Source organism: Gasterosteus aculeatus, chromosome 16 (genome assembly GCF_964276395.1).
Source record: "Gasterosteus aculeatus chromosome 16, fGasAcu3.hap1.1, whole genome shotgun sequence".
NCBI classification, from domain to species: domain Eukaryota; kingdom Metazoa; phylum Chordata; class Actinopteri; order Perciformes; family Gasterosteidae; genus Gasterosteus; species Gasterosteus aculeatus.
Genome location: NC_135704.1, coordinates 13,952,553 through 13,970,823, shown reverse-complemented (window position 1 = coordinate 13,970,823; position 18,271 = coordinate 13,952,553). Strand labels below are relative to the sequence as shown.

General features: G+C 43.0%; 1 protein-coding gene across 8 annotated transcripts in view; it reads right to left on the bottom strand.

Annotated features, from left to right (window-relative positions):
• Positions 1 to 9,349: 9,349 nt before the first annotated feature.
• Positions 9,350 to 18,271, bottom strand: part of epha3 (eph receptor A3) — a 75,734-nt gene continuing 66,812 nt past the window's right edge. For 3 of the 8 annotated variants that reach the window (XM_078091387.1, XM_078091391.1, XM_078091392.1), the window contains 3 exons: positions 16,351 to 16,506; positions 13,838 to 13,955; positions 9,350 to 12,509 (listed from right to left, as the gene is read on the bottom strand). In XM_078091387.1, coding sequence (XP_077947513.1) covers positions 13,874 to 13,955; positions 16,351 to 16,506 — 238 coding nt within the window. In that variant the 3' untranslated portion in view covers positions 9,350 to 12,509; positions 13,838 to 13,873. The remainder of the gene's footprint in view (positions 12,510 to 13,837; positions 13,956 to 16,350; positions 16,507 to 18,271) is intronic. The other 5 variants (XM_078091386.1, XM_078091389.1, XM_078091388.1 and 2 more) reach the window with 4 other exon arrangements.

The following is an 18,271-nucleotide window of genomic DNA, read 5'->3' as shown; positions in this document are numbered from 1 at the left end:
CCTGCTTTAAATTACATTTTTAACCAGTTCATTTAGGAACCTGCTAAAAAAAGTATAGTACCTCTCTTATTGGTTAGTGCGTGGACTGCCAAAAGTGTTGTTAAAAAAAGAACATTTTTCATTGTGATTTAAATAGATTTCCAGAATTTGCAATGTTACATTTGGGTTGTATCTAACACAACTAGTTTTTAACAGATATAGATAAAACTACACCTAGTTACCTTTAATCCAATCCCTTACTAAACCATTTTGCTCATTTTGCAGCCTCTGTACTAAACACAGAATGTATCCGTCTAATCTACTCTACTATCTTAACTGCATCTACTATTACTAAAAAAAGAAGAAATAGACTACGTATAATATAGATTGCTAAAAATTGACCAAATCATAAATTGATGTTTAACCAATCTTTGTCGTATCCACCGTATAACACACAGAAAATGTTGCCTGTGCGAGATTTAGTGTTTTGTCAGTTCAATACACACTTATCACTATCACACCCACAGTAATTCCATCACTATTGATGATCCGACCAGAATGCTCACAAGCGCCGTAGCTGCTTACCCCTGAAGGTCTGCTGTTTTCACTGGCAGCAGTCAGCTGCCCCGTCCGGCGGTGTTGGGTAACCCAGAGTCAGAGCTCTGCGGCTTGTCTTGGTATAAACAGATGGTCTCAGCTCTGAGGACTTCTGATCTCACCCAGATAGGGAACCAGGCGGTCGGATGGGCTTTCCAAGCTCCACAGAGGCGGGATGGTTGAAAAGGTTTGAAATACGCGCAGGGTAAATAAAGGCCCAGGTCCGATTTCCTGGAAGAACTATTCAGACAATCACAATGAAACTGACACGCTCTGATGCAGCACACGGGTGGGTAAACCGCTAATTCTCAAAGGTTGATAAGACTTCAGTCAATATATCTGGTTTACTAGCCATATTTATAACCTAGGTTAGAGTCCTTTTTGGCCTCAATTCATAGATAACCAGACAAAAGTTACCGTTCCGTCTAGAACATTCGTCTCATCGAGAGGCATGGCACTGTTTTACTGTCCGTTTAATCACTGTAGCCTATTGGACCGTTTCACTCCTACACCTATATCCAATCATTTCAAGGCAGGCAGCAGATAAGCCAGCTTTATTACTGCAATCTGCAAGATTCTCAAGTTATTGTTCATCCACACCGAATATTCATGATAAAGAGTCCTGGTGAAACAACCTCCCTTTTAAAAACCATTCATCATGCTCCAGACTGGCGTAGCCGTATGCAGTTACAGAGCGCAGGGCTAATGAGAATCAAATGCCCTTGACCTCCACTCACACCGCCCACCTTCCTTCACATTCTTCATACACTGACTGTATTCTTCCGTCCTATGATGCCATCTCATAAGAACGGTGCAAATTATCCAGACATTAAAATGAGGGAGGAGAAAGGACTTTCCAAGTGGGATCATCACTCTGTATTTTGGTTCACAGAGCTTTATCGAGACCGAGACAAAAGGAGGAGGAAGAATTTGAAGGGTTTCTGCGGATTTGTGGACCTTTTCTACGGTCTCTTTTTGCATTTTCCATCCGAAAAGGCTGTGCGCTAGCAGACCATCACATTATTACGAGGTCTGCGATGGCCATACCGCTGTTATGAGGGAAAGCAGGCAAGGTGCCGTGTGTGAGAGTAAGTGTGTCGGCCTGTGCCTCGTCCACCAGTTTGGGCCCATTTCAGTTGGCCGAGGTGCACTTCGAGCGAGAAAATGTGTCAAGATCTAAAAGTGGTCTTGAATTCATGCACACACAGGCTGTATTTTTTTCACAAATTGGTTTGTTTGGAATATGATTTCATTCTAGATTGTTGTGTCTCGCCTCTGATACTGTTTATGAAAGTTGAAATGTTTCACAGTTAACAAGTTGGGCATATATGCATATCTAAATTATATTTATTTTCTTGACTAGTCATTCATAAACTAAATTAGATGGTAACATACCATTGCAAAAATTACTTTGGGAGCTACTTGTTGGTCTAATGTGCGGAAATGCGCAACAAGCTTCCAATAAATGTGTTGGAAAAATACTTCATTATAATGGGTTGGATTATGTTTGAACTATTTTTTACTTGATTTAATACCCTTGTATGCTCAACATGTGTCTGATTAAAGTCATTTTCAACACACTATTCCTGTCTGCTTTTACCTCGGGGATCAATCTGTTTTAATTGGGCATATATGCATATCTAAATTATATTTATTTTCTTGACTAGTCATTCATAAACTAAATTAGATGGTAACATACCATTGCAAAAATTACTTTGGGAGCTACTTGTTGGTCTAATGTGCGGAAATGCGCAACAAGCTTCCAATAAATGTGTTGGAAAAATACTTCATTATAATGGGTTGGATTATGTTTGAACTATTTTTTACTTGATTTAATACCCATGTATGCTCAACATGTGTCTGATTAAAGTCATTTTAAACACACTATTCCTGTCTGCTTTTACCTCGGGGATCAATCTGTTTTAATGGGATCACCTGATATCAGTGCCATTACATGGCGTGCTTAAAGCAGGAGTGGTAGTAGTCTTGAGTTATAGAGGGTTATGATTAAATAATTTTCACATTATAATCTTCAAGCGCTATTGTCTACTCAAACCAACCCAGTGGGGCAACTCAGCGGCAATAGTTGACACGAGATGATGTATAAATATGTGAGTTTACCAGCGTTTACATGTCTAACTACGAAGACACGGAGCCCAATAACATCAGCCGCTGTCAATAACACAACATGTTTTTAAATCCCAATATATTTATATCTGAACTTTAAAGCAAAGTCTTCCCCACATGGTATGTATGTAGTTAGCCATGCGATCGATAAACTAAAAAGGCTTTTATTACCCCTGAATGTTTGCTTTGTTCCTCCAGTGGCTCGCCGTTATGCTGGATTAACAACATAATGCCTCCATTAGTACAACGTGTCGTCTTACCGAATCAATATGGACATGTCCGACCGTCCCCACGAGTCTGTCTCTCTGGCTGTCTGTCCCCTGCTAACTGCTCATGTCATTACTGCATTACAGCCGGCACTTCCCTGAACTGTTTGGATGGCCGTAACTGGAGAGGAAGTCTGAACCATATCATGACAACCCGGCCAGTGCAGCCCCGCTCGTTAATGTCATTTTCTCTCGCACGACAATCAGCGGAAGTGGAAGGAAGTTTTATCATTTCGCAGTGGAGCCGCGAGCTTCATCCGGTTCCTCAGGGCCCTACAAAGGTTTTTCCACATGTGTGCAGGTACAGGAAAAAAAAAAAAGAACCCAAAAAAATATCCATAAATGCCAATCGAACTTTGTCGCTGTTGTCATTTTAAGAGCTCACATTCATTTGGAAATGAACAATAAAAAGCGCTTGCTTGAGCAGACGTTTTGACGCAGTGCTCCCTCCCCCCTCCCCCCGAGTACACGCACACAAACAATAATGTCCCCATGAAAGGGCGACGGAGATCTGAGGAGGCCTAACCAAGTTTGACAGTCAACAGCCTTATTAAAGCAGGCTCCACTGCAACCAAACACGGCGGTAATTGTAAATGTCAGGCGGAATTAACACAAGAATAAATACCTTTGCGTTTCCGTATGTTTATATGTGAGCAGCAGGAAGAAAGAAACATTACAACCCCCCCCCCCCCCAACCCTACCAAAAAAGCACAATCTTAACAAAGTCAGTCTTCATGTGCAAGTCTTCTGTGTCAGTTTAATCTTAAATATATATAATATAATAATATAATATAATCAATGCTGAAAAGCATTAAATGATACACCTTGAACATATAAAAAGATGACACATACATGGGACATGTAACATGGCTTTCCAACAGAATACATTTAATATAGGAATACACTCGTGCGTGGTTTTCCACATTCGCTACCTCAGTGTGATCAGATTGCAAACAAAATGTCTGCGGTAAAAAATCTGAACTGGCTTACTTTGGAGAACGGCCGGAAAGAACTTGTCATGTCTCCTCTGCGGACGCACAGACACACAAGAGGAAAAAATGGACTAGAGGGAAGAGCGATCAGTAACACGACAGATGAAATCCTCGCTTTACGCGCTATGTGGAAGCATCCATGCGTATATTCCTCATGTTGTCGCCAGCGCGTCTATGTTGTGTCATTTGTTGTCTCACTGTGATGTGTCCCCGGTGCGCTGTGTTTATGTGTGCGAGCGCAGGGTTATGTTCACCGGTGAGGTCATGCTTCCTGGCCTGAGTCCTTCTAGACTGAGCGTGGATTAGCTTATGATCGTTCTGGAAAGAGCTGCCCACACGGCAACTCCATCGGGAACCTCCACAGAACATTTTACGTTCCGGAATTTGTGCCAACCGCCTTGAAGTTTTTAGCTGGAAAGCAAAAGTTGAAGCAAGTGAAATAACTTATAACCAAATTCAGGATGCAATCTCATTATGCTGCATTGAATTAGCATTAGCTTGCAATGCGAGCACTGCCGCTGGGTAATGAGGTCACCGCAGCCACAGAATTGGGGCAGCAGAAATATCAGCTTTTCTCTTCTTTATTTCCCACACTTTGTATAACTATTTGCATTTAATTGTTATAAAGCGATGACGCTTGTCTTGTTTTTGTGACATCACCCATCAACCCAATCTGTCCATCCAGGCCCTCTAACCAAATGGTGCAGACTTTTACATATGGTCATTTCTAAACCACCGCAGCAGCTGGTGAGCACTGGCTACGACATTTTCCGGAACTCAGCTGTTTAAGTCAAACGCGGCATTAACATGTGGCCTCGCGATTCACGCAGGGCAAAGCTGAGCACAAAAGGCATGAGAAGTGCTGGAAACACCGGTAGTCAAAGACAGACCTTGTCAGAAAAGTATCGCTGTGTCCCTGGCCCTCGACCCCAATCATAAAACTCTCAGACACAGAGGAAACCCACCAGTAAATCAGCCTGTCGCTGGCTTCACACACTGTTTGATCCTGTTGATATATAGCTTTAATATGTGGTTGGAAAGATGCAATGAAGGGAATGCAGGAGAGAGAGAGAGAGAGAGAATGGCACAGAGTAACTTTTGACATGCACACAAATAACACAATAATTCTTTTGCTAAAATGTTTAAGAGCTGTGAAGTAAACACACAGCAATATTTTCCTAAAGAAAGACTCCATCACACCCAACTATGTGAAATGTATTCATGGGAATGATGCAAACATTGTGACAACACTGGAAATCAGGCTTCTATTCAACATAGGGATCAACATGTAATCATCCTGCCTTTTTCTACAGAAAAGAGAGGGAGGAGGCGGGAGAAGGAGAGCTGCCTGTTTACTTGCGTCAAATTGATACTAATTAGCTGTTAACGTCTTGAAATTGATCTTAATGAATACTACATACACGACGATGATGCCAATGAGGCAGAATCGACCGGAGGTGCCGAGAGTCGAGGAGATGAGAGAGAAGTGGAGGAGGCGCCGGGGAAGCGAGCACACGGGGCAGGTGAGGAGCGAGGAAAGGATAATGAACTGAAAAGAAAGTGAGGATGAAAAGACTACAGAGGAGGGAGAATAGAGAGCAACGCAGATGGTGTAGAGAGAGAGAGAGACATAGAGAGATGACAGAGTGCTGACATCAGAGGGCCAGCGGTCCCCTCGCATCACTCAGCTTTCGTGGAAAATCAATTCTCCCCGGTATGGACGGCATTGTCAACAGCACGCAGGAGCAGCAGCTCCGTAGCCTCGCTCCAACCATTAACAATAACAGACAGAGTGGTAATGGCAATCTTCAGGTATCATTACAGTCACCCTCATCCTCACCAGAGGTCGTGGGCTGTGCATCAGAGTAGGTTCAAGGTTTCGAATACTGTCATGACACGTTTTAAGGTCATTCGATGGGATACGATAAAAAAGGATGAATTTGGAGCTGGAGCGGCAGTGTTACTCCTCTCTGACAAAGGTGAGGACCGGGGCCGGCATTGACTCGCACCCGGGAGGAGTCACAGGAAGAGGGAGGAGGAGGAGGAGGAGGAGGAGGAAGGGGCCATCAGTTCTGCTGCAGTTCTGTGGAACCATGGCAACAGGCATCCGCAGAGTGGGCGACGCCCCCCTCGCTGACAGGTGAGCAGCTACGAGCATGATGGAGACACTGAGGCCCAAAGAGGACAGCCAGCATATTTTTACATCAGCATTTACTTGAATAAATGGTTTACTTAAAACTAGAGCCTTTTATTTTTGTATGAAGGAGATTTTCAGAATCTTTTCAGGCATTTCAGACGTTACTTTTACATTGTGGTGTGTTTTTTTTGTCGTTGTTACATTTTTCATGTCTAACAAATAGTTCCGCATTGAACCTTTTCACCCTGTGCTGCTATTTGTTTGCCTCTGTGTTGCTCTCCATCCGACCAAAGGAACCCTGATAAGAATCCAATCTCCCTTCCCTTATTTATAGACACGAATGAACTACTCATTCAAGACAAGGCCTGTTCCGAACGGGCCTGATGCTCGGCTCGCCGTGTGTCTGCTCGCAGATATAAAAATGTTGAACTGATAATGTCAGTGAATAATGAGTTTCCCCCATAGATAAAGGGGAAATCATATCCGGCATGTGAAAAGGGCTTCTTCTAAAAAACAGCAAGAGCATTGTGTTGACATGCGAAGACCCTGAGGGGGACTTTAACTTCTTGTGAACTTATAACAAACACAACCGCTGTTTCCTGCCTTCCACTTGCAACTCCTTTGGCGATAGTGACTTTGAATTTGGTCGCGCTTGATCAAAACACACGACCACCATTTTTTTCCACTCGACACAACAAATGGGACGTAGCCGTCTCCCGTCACGCCACCACCGGTGAGGCTGCGGCGATGACGCCTTCCCCCCTTTCGCCGCGGCACCATTTGTTAAAGTGACAGAGGCGGCCTGAGTGCGGCAGTCGTGGGACTCGTGTGTGCGCTGTGATGATAACACCGCGTGGAACTTTGGTGATGAAGTGATTGAAGAGTCAGTGTGTGCTCGGAGTCCATGGAGAGCACGAAACCAGCTACCAACATCCGTCTAACTTTGTCTGCTTACACTTGTACGTGTGTGTGTGTGTGTGTGTGTGTGGAGGAGACAGTATTGTGACAGCTTTGTCTACCCCGCGGTGCGCATGTGTACATGGAAGACCCTCTTTGTGAAAGCATTTCCTGGCTTCGGGTGTGTGTTGTCGGCGCAGTCTGTGCGACGCTGGAGGGCCAAAAAGCCTTAATTTGTTCACGATCTACTGCTGCACGCGGATAAACGTGTTTTGCAAACAAAGGTAATTAGCTCACAACATCCCGGCCGCTCATCAGCGAACTCAGGAAGCAAACTCACGAGGAAGAACGCGTTCACAGTGGGACGCAGTGGCAGCCGAGCGGAGAAGTAGGAATTTGCAAAATGGCGACAGGCCTTGAAAAGCAGCTGCACACAGCTGGAGGCGAGTTTACCAGGAACGGAGTGGGAAGACAGAGAGGAGATGGAGGGATCAGCCCGTGGAAACAGGCTTCATGGGGAGTAGACATGCAAGTGAAGGATGGGATATGGGCCGATGACTCACTCTTTCTAACTTAACAGGCTTTAAAAAAGTGAAAATGACGTGGGGAATTTTTACAGCCCTTTTTTGATGACCAAATATCCTGCTTTCTAAAAGTGAGAAAATTCAAAACCTCCACTATGGAGGTTAATAGTTGGTACGTAAAACTGCTTCTGTATCTAAAAACTTTTGAATATTTTGACCCAATTGCTGAACAACTTTATTATTTTTGCTAGATATAGTCTGAACGTGCGTGGAGGCTTACGGTTTGAAGCTGAAGAGCTTACGTTATTTTCTCAAAAAGGACGAATGCAACAGCAGAAAAAACGGATCGGGTGGTTCTGAGACACCCAAATTCAAACAGTGTTGGTTATCAAAATCTGGAAAATAGAAAGCAAGCTTTTGTCATGATTGCATACATCCCTTCTTCTAATGAGCTTAACATTTTACATCATGACTCTGTTTCTGCATAATCCTTCTCTCTGTATGTTACAGCAAGCTGATCAATGTTGCTGCTTAATATTCCCCTGAATAATTGAATGATCCTTTGCTACAGTTAGGAAACTTTCTTATCTGCTTGCCTTCTCCATGCCTCCCCCGTTAACGTTCCACCCCCTTCCCCTCCCTCGCTTTCGCCCTCTCTCTCTCTCTCTCTCCAAATTGGTGTCTTAGTGAAGCATGCTGTGTTCATTGTTACATAAATCGGAGATGGCGGTGTCCTGTTTTCTATCTGAGCACATCTGCCTGAGAACATCTGGATGGCGTCAGCCTGTCAACACCGAGGGGAGCAACCATCACTTCTACCCCTCACTGACACATCTCACCTCCTCCCAGTCAGCAGAAAAAAGGAAGGAAAAAGAGACGACACAAATCTTCCACGTTAAAACTTACACAACAAATTGACTTTAACCATGCGTGATCTGAAACAAAATGCTTTATTTGATGTGGCCAGGAGAACAAGGAGGCGACGACATGTAAGAAGGGATTAGAAAGATAGTCGGAAGCTGGTTAACAGATGTGGGAGGGGTTTGTCCTACAAAAAGATTCTGGAAAGAGCCAACATAATTAATAGTTACCCCAAACAGCTATTTATTTGGTCAATGGGAAACCATATCACTACAACCTGTAATAGTAAATATTTCGAATTTTCACTTTTTAAGAGCATACGATTTTAATTAAAACATTTTAAGTGGTTGTGGTCGCAATTGCAAAACTACTGATTGACCTTACATTTAAATTAGAATCTCTGTTGGGAAAGAAAGAAGAAAAAAAGTTGTATTATTGTGTTTGTATTAGTAAAGGCATTATTCTAAGTTTTGATGAAATCAAAGTTATAATACCCTCAAATAAAGTAGAAAGAGTTTTAGATGCTCAGATGTATATTCATATTATTTTGTGACATATTGATATATTTAATTAAAATAATTTATATGATGTTCCGATTCATAGTTTCAACAATTAGTAGTATTAGCTGATTCGTAGGTTGCCGGAATTGGTGGTGAGGACCTTTTCTAGACTGTTAAATGACCTAATGGACTCATGTTGATAGCCCTTTGAACCCTTGACTGATTCAAAACACATGTACACTGTATATAAATATACAGTATGTTAGTCTGGCTTGTATCCTTAATAAAGAAACAAGTTCTAAAGAACTGATGTGTAAAATAAAAAACAAAATTGAGTTGTGTGTATTCAACTTCTACTTTTGATCGATGAAACAGATGAAAATTCCCGTTGAGTTACGAGACAAGTCAACATAATTTGATGTTCTGTGATATAATCACTTGTTAAAATAAAAACACAGGAGCAGGTCTATCATCATCCATTTTTTGGAAAATATTTTGCCAATATTTATTATAAAAATATAAATGTTTCCACTACAAATCATTTTACATTAGTAGACAAGGCGATCTACATTTGCACACATAAACTCTCACACAGACACACGGGTCAGTCTTCAGACAGAGGATGAGGGATCTGGATATTGGGTGCATAACAGTATTGCTCTCAGATCGGTTTATAAAGTAAGTCAAAAACCAAAACACAGGTAGACTTGACACATAATTTACTGTATGCTACAAAAACATTTTGCTGTATAATGTTAACAAATAAATAATGTAACCATAATTGCCTTTTTATTGTAGAAAAAACAAAGCAGACAAATATAATCCAAAATAAGATAAAATATAAAACAGAAGATTATTGTCTCTTTTTTAATTAAAAATGTTGCACAATTTTTTATTTCTTCATTTATACATACAAACATTTGTACAAAGAGGGATGGCCATGTACATATTGTGGGGTCTGTAGCACTAGCTGCTATCATCACGATGGTTTACATTATGTACATGCTAATTGGAACACATAGCAGCAACAGCAGCATCCACAGGTTCACCAAGTAACAGAGGACCGACTGACGTACTCAACAGGGACGGGTTTCCCAAAAGCACCGAAATCTCATCCATTTCCTACATACGGTTCATGTACACCGAGACATTTCCAAGGGTGCTCCAATTGTGATCACTGGAATGGTCATATTCATCATTTGGCACTATTTATATGTAACAATTCGTAACAACATTGTATATCAAAGATTACAATCAAGTGATGGGAAACTTTCCTGGATGGGAAACTGTTCATTTATTTGCACGCAACGTGTGTAACATGTTCTATCGCCTCACAGAGAGGAGCTCTAATTATACCAGTTTTGCTTTTCGTCATTTTATTTAAAGAACCAAGCAAATCCGGCATAATGCTCGTGTTTGACACCATGGCGTTAAGAGTCCCATGTGTGCGTGTGGTCGCGCCCTCGCGGCTGCGTCGGTTGGTTCTGTGACTACCTCGCCCGGCTTAGCGGCGGAGCAACAAAACCCTCGTTCCGTGTCCGTACCCACGATACAATAATACAGAACAATAAGGCGAAGTGAATAGGCTGAGTAAAAGGGGCTTTAGAATCACAAATCACAACTCGGCTGGAGCCTTTTTAGCGGCACATGGGGAAATGATTCAAAGAGAACGGCTATCAAACAAATGAATAGGCCTATTGACAGATTGGAGCACCCTTAAACATTTCCTTCTAAGTGCTAAAATAGTTTCTATTAAGTACTTTGATAATACTCATAATCCAACCTCACAAAGTACCAAAGTGCCAGTTTGGGAACACTGGTTACACTGTGGGATTGACTGGGTCGCATTAATGCATGAGACACAAGGTTGGACTTTGTAGTACCAGGATCGTCTAAACTGTACGGTGCCTTTAGGAAATCCCATCCTGGACATATGGTACGAGAAAAGGATCTCAGAAAGCAGTCACTGAAAGTGTTCCATTTCTTTCAGTGCATTTTCACACCTTGTTAGTTGAGGGCAGTGATGAGAGAAACCAATAAGAACACAAAAAAAGACTTTGTTGAAAACAAATCGAAACTGGAGCTTTTCGCTTGGAGATCCTGCATCGATTCAACCCGTCAAGCGGAGGCACTCTACTTTTTTAATCAAACACATCAGGATTTCATGAATTTATTTCATAACAGAACGAAAGAAGTTACTTTACAGCTAAAGTGAGATCCACCATGGCTTTTGTTACTCTGACTAAAGCAAGACTACAACACTTTCAGATCGGTCGGCTGTGTCGAGCCCAACCTCGTAAACTGATCTTACGCAGAGGAAAAAATTGCCACTCCAATCCCGAGAAAGAAAAAGATGTTGTGTGGGGTTGATGATGCTAACATGTCTTACCTGAAGAAAAAACCCAGTTACAAACTCACTTCTAGTTTCAAACACTTCCGCGACACAACAAGAATGTCTGAGGCAGAGGCCTGAATGGAACCACTTCATTACCTTTTCACCGTCTTTTCCTCCTCATTTCTCTCTTATGGTTCACCAATTTTCTGTCGACCTGCACCTTTCCCTCCTGTCTCTGCCCTACTTCCTCTGTCTGCTTCGCCTTGGTGGGGAGAATACTACGAATAACGTACACATCCTGAGATTTCACACAAAGGGCGTCGGGTTGAAGGAACGGCATTATAACTGTACAATATCTGTCCATAAGCGCATAAATTAAACATTTGTGTGAAGTGTGTTAGGGCCCCTGTGCCTCCTAAGCACAGCGTTTGATACAAGTGACGGACTCGTAGCTTCCACACAATGAGACAAATTAACTGGTTATTATAATTATTGCTTGTATGTGACTTGTCTACGGAAAGCAAAATGCTATAGGTTAAGAGCTAGAGAGTAAAATGGCTCGGTTAACATCTGGGTGTGTCCATTCCAGCTCAGTTCTTTCATGGATCGAGAAAATAAATGTAGGTCGGTAGGTACGACAAATTCTCACACTTCAGCCCTCATTCGTCCTGGAAGGATTCAAATTCCGGACGAGCTGCTGCTGCCCGCCGTGCTGCACGAGGCATCTCAGCCCCGTTCCGCGAGCTGCGCAGTCCGAGTGGTGGGAGGAGACTGTGAGCATGCCCGTCCCCTTTTCAGCTCTAAAGGTGAAGGCTACCTTGTCCAGCTCGGCCAATACTGTACAGCTCTGGCTTTATCCAGGTGCAGTCCCAGTTTGCATCCCCCGCCACGTCTCCCTGGCCAACCTTGGCTTTCGTTTCGGCTCTTTAAACCCTCCGAATTGTCTGTAAGGCATCTCAACTTGGTAATGGAGGGACGGCTGGCCGGAGAGCGGCTGGCAGGTCTGCACTGAAGCCTTTCCCATTATACTCCGTCAAGACTTGATGGCGTCTTTCAACAAAACAGCGGAAGCCCTCATTTGAATCGTGCAGTTATTAATCCTCCATTTCCATCCGTTTCCAGTTTACATATGAAGCCGCTCTGCCCCACGGACAGGTTTCTGGTGTTTTTACTCGTTACTTTCGTTTCTTATACAGGTACTGGGCCATTCTTGGTGTGGGAATCGAGGGCTTTGAGGCTGCTCACAATCTTTTTCTGCGGTCCAACGATAGTCACTCCAACCTTTTTTAGATCCCTGATTTGGGAAGGAGAGGGAGAGAGAAGGGGGGAGAGAAGAGGGAGGAGAGGTCAAAACATAGGCACAGGGGGGAGGGAGAGGTGGGGGGGGGACGAGGGAAATATGGAAAGAAAACAGATAGAGAAGTGTGCATTAGTGATAGGGGAAGTGACACCCTTTGTGATATCTAATGACATGCTCCCAGCGCCGCTCGTCTCACTTTCCTTATGCATCTGTCATTTACAACGGACTACATATCCCAGAAGGCCACTGGGCTGACACATCCCTGAAGGGGGTTCTAGGGGGTGGTGGAGCTGTTGCATCCACTCTCGGTTACTAACAAACATGGAGTTGGACCTTTGAGGCTATGGTGACAGCTGCCATTATGACCCCGTCAGTGGAGGAAATGGCCTGGGAGGAAAAGAACGAGCTCCCTGCAACACTCAGATTTCTTTGACAGCGTAGGTATAAGTGAGGAGGAGCAACACTGGCACATGTGGAACATGGTACACTCTCATTCAGACAAGTCTGTTGACTAGCAGACGCTCAAAAAAGATTAGTTACATGCATTCAGGTGTAATCAAAGAACATTTGTGAAGGACAAAAAACATATATATTAGAGCGACTGTATGTTATCAACCTTTAAACAGAGAGCATCATACAAAGAGTATTGTTGATATTGCACTAAAGGAGGTCTTCCGACGCATGTTAGGGCTGATCTCTTTTGCACATCTAGGAGAAATGGTATTGTATTAGTAGAAGCAGAAGAGTTGCAGTCTTAGTGGTGGCATCACTACAACAAACGCTACAACATGATCACTTTTTAGTTTCTTTCACAAATGGGCACAATTCTTTTTTGTTTTATTCAGATGCAAGCAGAGCATTGAGTTCTTCAGAGCAGCCAAAAGAGCAGATGGTAAGAAACGTCTTGACCAACCGGAAACTGAAAGGGTCAGAAATCACAATATTGTTTCACTCTGAGCAAAGGGATAGTTCAGTCAAATAAAGTAATTATTTAGATGTAAGCTATTAAAATTATTGAGTATTTCAATTAAGTTGAAAATAAACAAAGGCAATTATTGTCTGCCTCATGTTGCAGTAACAAACAGCACCAGTGTGCAATAAATAAGAAAATAGCTTGGATTCCATCAGTGCACTAATAACGTCTTATCCGGTTCTATGGATTCTGTTGTGACATTTTGGAGCATTCCAAGTGACTCTAATTAGGAAACATGGCTACAACTGACTATCCCTTTACAATTCAGACAAGTGAAAGCCCATCAGTGCTTCTGGAGGTGGGCTACTGCTCCCAGACGGGGCCACCGTGGTCTTTGTCCTCCACCCACCATCCAGAGCCGGAGGAGGCCGAGAGGAGCTGCCTGTTAGAGAGTGGTGATTCCCATGGACGGCTCCCATTCTGGGCAAGTGGCCGGTGTGACGTGGACCTCCGTCAGAACCACTCTACTGAGACACAGCCGGGCCCGGCAGCATTAACACAACGAACTGGATGTCATCAATATGGGCTTTCTAGTCTAGAGCACATTTTAGTTGTAAAACGTCCAGCTAACTCATGAATCTTTACCTATGCAACATAAATAGAAATCCAAAACCTTTATGTATAGTAATATGGACAGTTACTGGATATGGACAGTAGCAAAATGTTATTTATTGTTCACCAGTAGACAGTCACTTCAGAAAAAGAATGATTTAAAACTAGAAATGACAAACTAAATCAATACCTCTGCAAATATGTAATGTAAAATGTAGTTCACTTTAGGCTTATTTCGATTACATTGCTTCTGATAAACAACTATCAAATTACATGTTGAACCATGCCGGGGGACCTGAGGAGTTAAGGGGTTCTCTAAAAGTGCGATGACGTTTCAAGATAGGAAACATGAAATAAACCATTCTTCATCATTTCAAAAGTACATGAAGTCATGTGACAATAATTTATCTCTGTTGTGCTTGGATCTTGCTCTCTTGTAAGCCAAAGCGCTGTGGTTTCATTTTCTCTTTGTATTATTTTATATTTTCCTCATAAGAAGAGCAGCAGTAAGAGTAGTTAAACCTGTTTTTTCTATGAAAGTAAGATGGTTCATCTCAAGAACTGACACAGATGAACTACTGCAACACGAAACACAATTTACATTCATAAATCATACTTTCAGAACCGTAATTGCATAAACCGATTGCAAGTTACAAGTGCAGTTGTCGGGGTCTTGTCACTGCAGTTTACTTTCCTTTGTCTGGCAGTTAAGGCCAAGTTCCTCACTTCCTCAATCAAATACCTGAACTGAACTTTGCATGCCCTCTGATGAGGAAAATAGTCCAAATGATGCCGCTTCATTTCCTAGTCAATCCATTACATCCTGTCTTGAAAAAGAGATTTCATCTCTCCAGCAGATGAGTCAGCACACTGCAGGGAAGTATGATTACCGTTCCTCTGAGGTCGGAGATTTTGCCGAGCCTTGTGCTGAATATCAAGGACTAGATTAAGACTGTACAAATCAATAGTGGAATCTTTATTGAGCAATGCATAGTCTGCGCCAAGGCTTGTAGCTGCGCTAGCCTTGAGTGCCTTTGGCTTAGCCTTCACTGGATTAATACAGCGCTGATCCAATTGAGCATCTCGATACAGAAAAGCCTGGTAGACCAGTATGAGTTTTTAAGTGGGAAGGTACTGCGGTGTGGCTTCCCTGAGATCTCTATTGTCTAAACCAAATGTGGATTTCCGCCCATTTGCCGTGTAAACTGTTATTGTTTTGTAGTGTGTTGACTGAACACCATCTTTCATTGGTTAAATGTTTTCGTTGAACACACGGCGTGAGCGACGCCGGGGGAAAACGTATATTTTGTAACCTTGAAAATCGAGACAAAGAAATAGAAAAGTGAAAAAACGATGTAAGCGGGATGTTTCCCATCATCTATTTAAGAGGGAACACGGCGCTTCTTTCAACCGCAGCACGGGTAAAGACTATCTGGTGTGGTAAGTTATTGACAGGAGTTGTTGACGGCAACTCCTCAACTGTTCACTCATCAACCAGCCTGTTAATATCATGTTTGGGATTAATAATTGCTTTAAGTCTGCCAGGATAGGGCTGATTTAGACTGTCAGTGAGGTCACACCTATAATCTCTGTCTCTGGGAATAAACTGGGACTAACTCTTCATCCACAAAAGTGTATGTGCTAAACGCTGTTCTGTGACAAACATCCGCTAAAATAATTTCGCTTCCCATCGAGGACATGTGTTGTACCACGGTATGACCACATATCCGACTTAGTCATATGATCAGTTTGACACTGATCAGATTACTGTGCGCTGCCCAAGAATCTCTGAGTCGTTTTTTAGTCTGACATCCTTTTTTTTCCGCGTTGGAATTCTTCACGGCATAGAGTGTGCTGTGCATACCTGCATGACAGCTGTTCCTTTGTTCAAAGGTGGCTCTCTCTACCCTTTTATCTTGTCAGATCTTCCATCTCATCCCTTGCCTTAATGGTTTACCTCTCATCCTCTCAGCCTTATGTAACTTACGACTCTTATCCTTTCTCCTTCTTTCTCTCCTTCACTTTCTCTGTTCGTCTCTCTCCCTTTTAATGTCCTCACCTTCTCCCGCTGTGGTCATACTTGCAACACTAAGAGCATGGCTAAAGGCCTGTCATTATAAATTACCATGACTCTCGCCCTTTAGTGAAAGATCTCTATAGCTTTCTTAATGACAACAAGAGAGTGTGTGTGTGTGTGTGTTTCTCCACCAATAGTCTCTTCAAATTCCTGGGCCTTGCTCACTTACTGGGGCCCTGAAAAGACTGCTGACATGAATAGGAAGAGTTGCTTAGTGTGTGTGGGTGTCTTACTCAGTGGAGGTCTTGGCCAGGGTGTCACAGGAGCTGTAGCTGACCCCGGAGAAGGCCTCCTTACAGGGCAGGGTCCTCATTCCATCTATCCAGTCACCCAGCGTCCCCATCGCGGGAACCTCGGAACTGCTCCTGTCCAACAACAAGTTGGCCGGCCTGAGGGGACACAGAAGGAAAAGAGCCGATGGACAATAAATAAACTAATTAAATTGGAATTTCAAATTCCTTGGGTGATGTGCTGTAACATAAGCAGATAAAGGGAACCCGTGAGTTTATTGTGCTTTGTCACAAAGCATCATTCCTTATGATGTGAATATTTACAGAGGTTGTCTTCAGCATAAAAGTTCTGATCTCGACGCTGTCCAGAAGCGCACGAGGAGGCAGCGGAGTCTGGAATGGGGAGTGATGACTAGAAATTTTACCCGCCTGGGAAATTAAAACATACAGATGGGACATGAGCAGCAGCGTAGCATCAGCTCGCATACGCACACGGAACCAAACGACTGAGCAGGACTTATCCGGGAGTCACTCGCAGCGCGGGACACCTACGCAGAGCCTTGGGGCCGTGAATAAAAATAAGGAAATCAAACTGTCACACAAATTATTTCCGTAATGTAATAAACATATTCAAGAACGAGATCGCTAGCAGAAGGCTTCAGCTCTCTGTCCGATGTCATTACCGTTTGCTGCAGCACATGTACTACGCGCCAAAATGCAACGTGGGATTTGATTAGAGTTGCTGGTTTCAATTGGATCAAATCAAATGAAATGCACCACGTTGGGCTTTACAGTCAACCGTGGAGGGTGAAGGAATAGCTGCAGGCGCTGCTCTGGATCGCTCTGATTGATGCTGGCCGATTACGGAGGAAGAGAAGGGACGAGTGGAAGTGGAAAGACCCCCAGAGAGAAAGAGGAGAGAGCGGAGGAGAAGGTGTCCAATCTTTAACGGCTGGCTGTGTCTTACACAAATAAGGTACACTTTGTTATTTGGGAATCTGCTGATATCATGGCATGTGAAAGAGAGAAGCAATTTTTTTACAATTTTTTTGAAACAATTCTCCAGTCCGTCATAATTAATATTATAATAATTATATTAATAATAATTCATTATCTAAAGGACATACCCATATATATATATATATATATATTTGAATCCAAAAACTGCGAGCCAAATGAAAGCTGCCAATATAGAGAGAAGGGAAGTGATATAACAACTAAAACAGAAGTGAATAAAAGAACGTGCATTTGAGGCAGTGGAGTGGGTGTTATTCAATGATTGAGTCTTTTCCTGTCAGATCAGAGGCCTGTCAAATTGCCGAGAGCCCCCCAGGACCCCCTGGAGATACTGATTTGTAGGAAAAGTAATGGGTGGGGGGGGGGTCGACGGGGAAGAAGGAAGTGTGTAAATCTCTGTAGACAGTAGACATTTTATAATGAGAAAAACCAATGGAAAAATTGTTCTTTTTTATGTAGAGTAAAAAAAGAGCTATTGTGATGGTTACTTTTGCTGAAATAGAGTTTGGACAAAACGTAGTTTTAGAACTTTTGGACAGTCAGGGTGAGAATGTTTAGCTCTTTTTTTTGCAGGACTAGCCATCCTCTCCTGTCCTCTCCTGTGCAACTTTTTCTCTTTTTCTCCTCTGATCTCATTCTCGCCTTCATCCTCACCCCCCTCCCCCCATCTCCCCCCTCCTGAACGCTCGGAGAGATAAACTCCAAATGACCTTGTTTCCCCACCCTTATCATTTCCTCTGTTTCCTTTGTAGTTATATTTTCAGCAACATCTCACGGCAGCTCAAGAGACAAGATGATTGGAGAGGAAACCCGAGGAACAGAAGGATGCCGCGAAGGGGGGGGGGGGGGGGGGGGGTAAAGAGAAAACCAAGCATCTGGAGGAGGATTTAAAACCCCTCCTGGACTC